The sequence below is a fragment of the Panthera uncia genome, chromosome B1 (genome assembly GCF_023721935.1).
Source record: "Panthera uncia isolate 11264 chromosome B1, Puncia_PCG_1.0, whole genome shotgun sequence".
In the NCBI taxonomy this organism is placed as follows: Eukaryota; Metazoa; Chordata; class Mammalia; order Carnivora; family Felidae; genus Panthera; species Panthera uncia.
The window spans coordinates 157,092,500-157,098,705 of NC_064811.1; the positions used below are offsets into that span (position 1 = coordinate 157,092,500).

Sequence of the window (6,206 nt, forward strand, 5' to 3'; positions counted from 1 at the left end):
AAAAAAAAAAAAAAAAAAAAAAAAAAAAAAAAAAAAAGGCACCTGTGTTGTTCTGGAGAAAAAGGACTGGATTGTACCTGGTTTTTTTTGCCTTCTCTTTATTTTCCCTTTGTTGCCCAGATACTATTATCTGAATGTTCATGACACCTTAAAATTCACACGTTGAAACCTAATCTTCAATGTGGTGGTGTTTGGATGTCGTTGGATCATAGAGGCAGAGCCCTCATAAATGGGATTAGTGTCCTTATAAAAGAAGCCCTAGGGAGATCCCCTGCTTCTTCCACAATGTGATATTACAGCTAGAAGATGCTGTTTATGAACCAGGAGGTGGGCCTTCCCCAGATACCAAAGTTGTTGGTATTTTGGTATAACAACCCAAACAAAGACACCACCAAATCAGGGCCTTAATATAGTATGCGTTCAATAAACATGAGATGGTCAATGAAGATAGACATTCCCTTTCTCTCTGGGCCTTTTTTCCTTGCTGATTCCAGACCAATGCTTCATAAATAGACAGAAAGAGAGAGTGCTTTGCAGAGAAATGAATTGCAGCAATGAATAATCAGCACAGAATTTTTGCAAAGACTAAAGCTTTTTATTCTGACCAGAAGACATTGACTGTCTGAAGACATTACTGTGAGCCCTTGATGGAAAGGACAGCCTCATTGATGCTCTGAGTGATGTAATCTATATTGCAGGCATTGATGCAGGTGAAGTTGATCTGACTATCCTTGGGGATGTAGATATGCTTTTCCTTGACCAGGTACTCCACCTGTTCAGCTGGTGATAATCACAGGGTCTGAGATACAAAGGTGGCCACCTCTAACTCTACTCTAGCCCAGGGTGGATTACAGAGAATAGGGAGTGTCAGCATTTCTGGGGATCCAGAAGGGTCTTTAAAGCAGCTCTACTTCCCTCAGGAAAGAATCAGACTCTGAGGTAAAGCTAGGGACAGGTCAGTGAAGTTTAATGCTCAATTATAAGCCCAAGGCCAGAAAGGGCGAGCTACCCCCTCTTAGATACTTACAGTTGAGTCCAAGGTAGCTATGGGGCCCACTCTGGTCCGTGATGTGATCCCAGGAACCAGGGGTTCCCAGGAGCCGGAGCTTCTCCTTCACCTTTTCCTTGGTCAGCATGATGTCCTCTACAAGTCCTTTCAGGCTGTGCTTCCTGTGAAAGGAAAGACAGCAAGGAATTAAAGTATGAGGTTCCACCCTCCCCCTGCTCTCAACCTCTTCATTGTCATTCCATTCTTCTTCCCTTCATAAGCCCCAACCAGGGTGCCTGAGGGCACACTAGGAGAGCCAGGGATCTGGAATGATTATAAATAGGAGGAGAGTTTCAGCCCATATAAATTAAAGCAAGCCAAGCAGGCTTGTAGGCAGATTTTGCCAGAGTAGCAAACACTTGATGTTGCCTAACCTCCTCCTGCAATCTGAAAGAGTTCAAATAATTCACTGGACTGTGTCCAAAAAGAATGTCCTCTTACCTCCTCCCCCAAGGTAAGGCAACTTTTGGCATGGCCCCTATAATTAGTACACAGTGGGTACTCAGCAAATGTTGATGAATGAATAGAGTCAAAGAGGCAAGGAAGAATCCTGTGAATTGGCAGGTCTACAGGTATGTCTAGAGGCTCTGCCATCTCCCTTCCTGCCCCCACCCTCTGCCCTTACCATTCTCCCTGAAGAGCAGGGTTACAGAGGATGGAGGTGATAATGCGAGCACCCCTACTGGGAGAGTTTAGCCACAGGGCCCGGGTGAGTGTCATCAGCTGGGAGAGGACACATAGCAGGAGCTGGTTGTTGAGTGCCACCACGACCAGGATCCCCACTCCTTCATCTGCAGCATTGAAACAGATAGCCCCTCAGTCTCCTCCTCCATTACCAGAGCCTTCCTTTATGACCCTACCTCCAACCTTGTAGAAGAGAGGGTTGGACTACAGGGCCCTCCTCCTTGTAGCCTAGCCAAGCAGCTATCCAGGCCCCAGGAAGTTGCCAGAGGCTCTTCTTCCAGAAAAAGTAGCCATAAGTAAGTGTCTCAAAGATGGGAGGCACTTGAAGGATCACTAAGTCCTACCCCTTCATCTTATAGCTGAGGAAACAGAGGCCCAAAAGGGCAAAACGATTTCACTGGAGTCAGTTTTAGTGGCTAGTTTTAGTAGCTGAATGGAGACAATATCACAGAACCTGACTTGTAGCTCGGTGTTCTTCCCATCTGCCTCCATGGTGCTCTCCCTGGAGGTCTTGGCTCTCTCCAGAGGGTAGAGATGTCAAATACATCGTTAGTGCCATGACTGTGGCACCATTTCAGCACTAGGCCTTCTCTTGCCCTTCTCCCCATACCGTACCATAGATGCCAAAAGTCTTGGACATGGACTGGCTGCAGAAGAACTCAAAGCCTTGAGACACAAAGTATTGTAAGAAATTAGTATCTTCTTCCAGGTCCCCGGTGGATAAGCCTTGATAGGGAATGTCAAAAAATGGGAATATCTGCTTTCTCTGTAGGAGAAAGGAGAACAGGAAAAGGACGAGATTGGTGGAGGAGATGGTGGATGGTGGGAGGGAGGAAAGTCAGGTGGATACTGGCCTCACCTTCATGCTGGCCATCAACCTTGCCCACTGACTTTGTGTCAACTTGCAGTCACCAGTGTTCCCGATCACGAAGATACAGCCATGTGGGGCCTGCTGCAGGTAGACATTGTCTCATCAGGCATTTCCCCTACCAAGTGGGAGTGGTACCAGGGCCCATGGAGGAGAAGGGATCCTCCATGTTGGTTCCTACTAAAGGGCTAGGCAAATCCAAGCCTAGAAAAGGTCTTTCATGATGACAGGGGTGGAGGGGAAGAAAGGAAAATAAAATTGTAATCAGGTGTGGGGAGAAGATTCTGAGCAGGGCCCCTCTACCTCCACCACATTGAGAAGCACGTTGGGGTCCATGCGCAGCTTCTTGGGGTCCCAGAAGGAGTATTCGGAAACTTTAAAGCCCATGTCCTGGAAGACGAGTCCATGTGGCTCTGTGGGAACACAGCCCCCCCTCCAGTTGGTACAGAAAAAATGGCGGCAGACATGCCAGAGAATGGGCCTCAAGGTCAATGGCTGAAGGTGGGACAATAACAGGAAAAGGACAAACATACTTGGCTCATCCACACCATTTTGTTCATGACAGAGAGTGAGAAGGACAACAGTGAAGATTGCAAATGGGGCAGGAATCAGGAACAGGGGAGAAGAATCTTCTGTCACCCTCACTTTGCATAATACTCACCTTTTCTAGAAGAAATAATGTAAACTACTTGAGAATCTTGATGCCAAATTTTGAGGAATTGGGCCCCAAGTTGGAAGGCACCATTGTCACCAACAGTGTGCACACCCCCTACCTGCCAGCAGAAAATAAACCGAAATAACTCTTGAGGGGAGCCTGAGTGGCTTAGTCGGTTTAGTGTCTGACTCTTGATGTTGATTCAGGTCATGATCTTACAGTTTGTGGGTTTGAGCCCTGAGTTGGACTCCATGCTGAAAGCATGGAGCCTGCTTGGGATTCTCTCTCTCCCTCTCTCTCTACTCCTCCCCTCATTCTCTCTCTCTCTCTCAAAATAAATACACTTTAAACAAAAGAATGAACTCTTTAAAAAAGAGTAATAGTGATACTAGTGCTGCCTCAAATCCAGACTATTTCTTTTTTTTAGTGTTTATTTATTTATTTTGAGAGAGAGAGGGAGCATGTGAGTGTGCAGGGGAGGGGCAGACAGATAGGGAGAGAGAGAATCCCAAGCAGGCTCCACAGTCAGCTCAGAGCTCCACATGGGGCTCTATCCCATGAACCGTGAGATCATGACCAGAGCCAAAATCAAGAGTCAGACGTTTAGCCGACTGAGCCACCCAAGCACCCCCTGACTATTCCTTTCTCAAAAGAGCTTGTACATCAGCAGTGTGGGCTGGTGCAAAGAGCAGTGGCTTCAGGTTCTGATCCTGGCTCTGCCCTTCACAGACTAAGTCTCTGGACTCTGAGTCTCAGGGGTGTCCTCTGTCAATGCCAGGGAGCCCTCCAAGGCCCCTTCCGGGTTTAAGACTGTGCAACCCCAGAGCCCCACTCCCTGTATCTGGGTGACTAAACAAAGGGCCCTTCATCTCACCCTGTTCTCCACAATGACTTGGTTGTGCCTTCCAAAGAGGAGTTTCAAGGAGGCCTGGATGAATGATTTCATGCCCATCACTGGCATGTACTCGTAGTTCAAAGAGGGATCCTGTGCAATCTGCAGTCGGGTCTTGCGCACCACGGAAGAAACCCAGGGCTGGCCTTTGTTACTCATACAGACTGTGAGGGAAAACCACAGAGGGAGCTCTGGATGCCCTGCCTCGGGGCCTCCAGGTCTGGGCTCTGCAGATAGCCCACAAACAATTCATCTGTCTTGGCTTTCTTGGGGCTTTGGAAAGTTGCCTAGGAAAAGACAACTTTTTTCTTCCCTCCCCTTTATAAAAACAACATGCTGTCAGTGAATGTGTATAATTTTTGTCTTTTTAAAGACAAGTGAACCCTATGCCATTTTTTTTAAACCTATGTCACTTTCTTTAAAGTTTTTGTTGTTGTTGTTGTTGTTGTTTTTCTTTTTTTTTTTTTTTTTTTTTTTTGAGAGACACAGAGAGAAGGAGGAGCAGAGAGGGAATCCCAAGCATGCTCCACACTGTCAGGGCTCGAACTCACAAACTGTGAGATCATGACCTGAGCTGAAATCAAGAGCCGGAGGCTTAACTGACCAAGCCACCCAGGTGCCCCTAAATCTATGCCATTTTAAAGGGCAAAAATGATACACCACACGTGCCGTATATATACAAGGCTGAACAAAGGTAACCCTGACTTTCACAGTGGCAAGGGCTGGCTGCATTTCACAAGAGTCCATTTTGGGAGCCATTCTTAGTTCAGGAACAGAAAAGGGGAGAGGATCAGGGAAAAAGTATAGTGCCCAAGCAGACCCTGAAGCATAGAGCCAGGGTAGAGGACATAGGTCTTACCCCATCCCTGGAAGCCCTAGTGAAAGGCAGAGGGCACAGAATGATCCAGGACATTTTCTGCTTTTTTCCAAAACCATGAGACATCTACCTTTATAGGCCAGGAACATCTTGTTAGGACAATCGTCTTGCTTGTAGGTCTTTAATAAGCTGCCCTCTAGCTTCTGGGCTAGGGGCACATCCAAGAACACTGAAAGGGTGGGCATCACTGAGATACAAGTATGGCCAAGCCTGTGCTGTCCCCTGCTCCTGCCCCAAAGCCTTCCCCCAAGCCTGGCCCAACCAGGGCTGCCTCTTTCCAGAACTGCAGCAGGTCCAATGCAGAGGCTCCAGATCGCTGGTTACCAGAGCAACAGAACCCTACAAGTCCTGGTCTCTGAGGGGGTGATTCCAGAAGGCTATGGGAATATGCCATGGCAGTTGAGGACGATCCCCTGAGAGAGTGGGCAGAGAGCAGGCGGTGGGAGGACCTGGAATTCCTAGGCACCTCTCTCTACCTCACTGCTTTCTCTTCCCCCAGTTGCCCAATCCAAAATAACAAGGCAGCCCCTTGGAAGAAAGGGCAAGGCAACAAGGCCTCTGAGCCAGGGGAGAGCTTCTCCTGCAGAAGTGAGAACCTCAGACCCAGCCATGACGCAAGTTGAGGGATACATTTCAAAAGTTTCTGCTTTCATTTTGCTAAGGGCCCCAGATTTTAAAAAGAATGGAAAGAGAGCACTGTTTTCTTCCATAGTTATTTTAAATAAGACTGCTATGTTTAGAAACAGTACAATACGGGGTACCTGTGTGGCTCAGTTGGTTAAGCATCCAACTCTCGATCTTGGCTCAGGCCATGATCACAGTTTGTGATTTCAAGCCCCCCATCAGGCTTGGTGCTGACAGTGCAGAGCCTGCTTGGGATTCTCTCTCTACAACTCCCTCGAGCACATGCTTACTTGCACTCTCACTCTCTCTCAAAATCAATACATAAACTTCATTTTAAAATTTTAATTTAATTTAAAAAAAAGAAACAGTATCATAGGCAGCTCAGTAAGCCAATCCTATTTTCTCTCAGTTCTAGAGCCAAGACTTCTACATGTGTTAACTGGTTCAGCGGTAGACCAAGCAGCAAGTGTAGATGGCAGATATCAAGGGCAGAAAGAGCCAGTCTCTGTAGGATCAGTCTTGCATTTTGCTTTCTTCTTTTATTTATTTTATCTTATC

At 47.1% G+C, this 6,206-nt stretch overlaps 1 protein-coding gene across 3 annotated transcripts in view; it reads right to left on the minus strand.

Moving 5' to 3' along the window:
* Nucleotides 1-5,330, minus strand: part of GOT1L1 (glutamic-oxaloacetic transaminase 1 like 1) — a 35,356-nt gene extending 30,026 nt beyond the window's left edge. Inside the window, exons 1-9 of one of the 3 annotated variants that reach the window (XM_049631420.1) lie at nucleotides 5,095-5,330; nucleotides 4,130-4,311; nucleotides 3,262-3,373; nucleotides 2,904-3,013; nucleotides 2,592-2,684; nucleotides 2,348-2,498; nucleotides 1,674-1,839; nucleotides 1,028-1,170; nucleotides 587-780 (exon numbers count right to left, since the gene is read on the minus strand). In XM_049631420.1, the coding sequence (XP_049487377.1) occupies nucleotides 632-780; nucleotides 1,028-1,170; nucleotides 1,674-1,839; nucleotides 2,348-2,498; nucleotides 2,592-2,684; nucleotides 2,904-3,013; nucleotides 3,262-3,373; nucleotides 4,130-4,311; nucleotides 5,095-5,209 (1,221 nt within the window). In that variant the 5' untranslated portion in view covers nucleotides 5,210-5,330 and the 3' untranslated portion in view covers nucleotides 587-631. Of the gene's footprint in view, nucleotides 1-586; nucleotides 781-1,027; nucleotides 1,171-1,673; nucleotides 1,840-2,347; nucleotides 2,499-2,591; nucleotides 2,685-2,903; nucleotides 3,014-3,261; nucleotides 3,374-4,129; nucleotides 4,312-5,094 lie in introns of those variants that run through there. The other 2 variants (XM_049631419.1, XM_049631418.1) reach the window with 2 other exon arrangements.
* Between the last annotated feature and the right edge of the window lie 876 nt (nucleotides 5,331-6,206).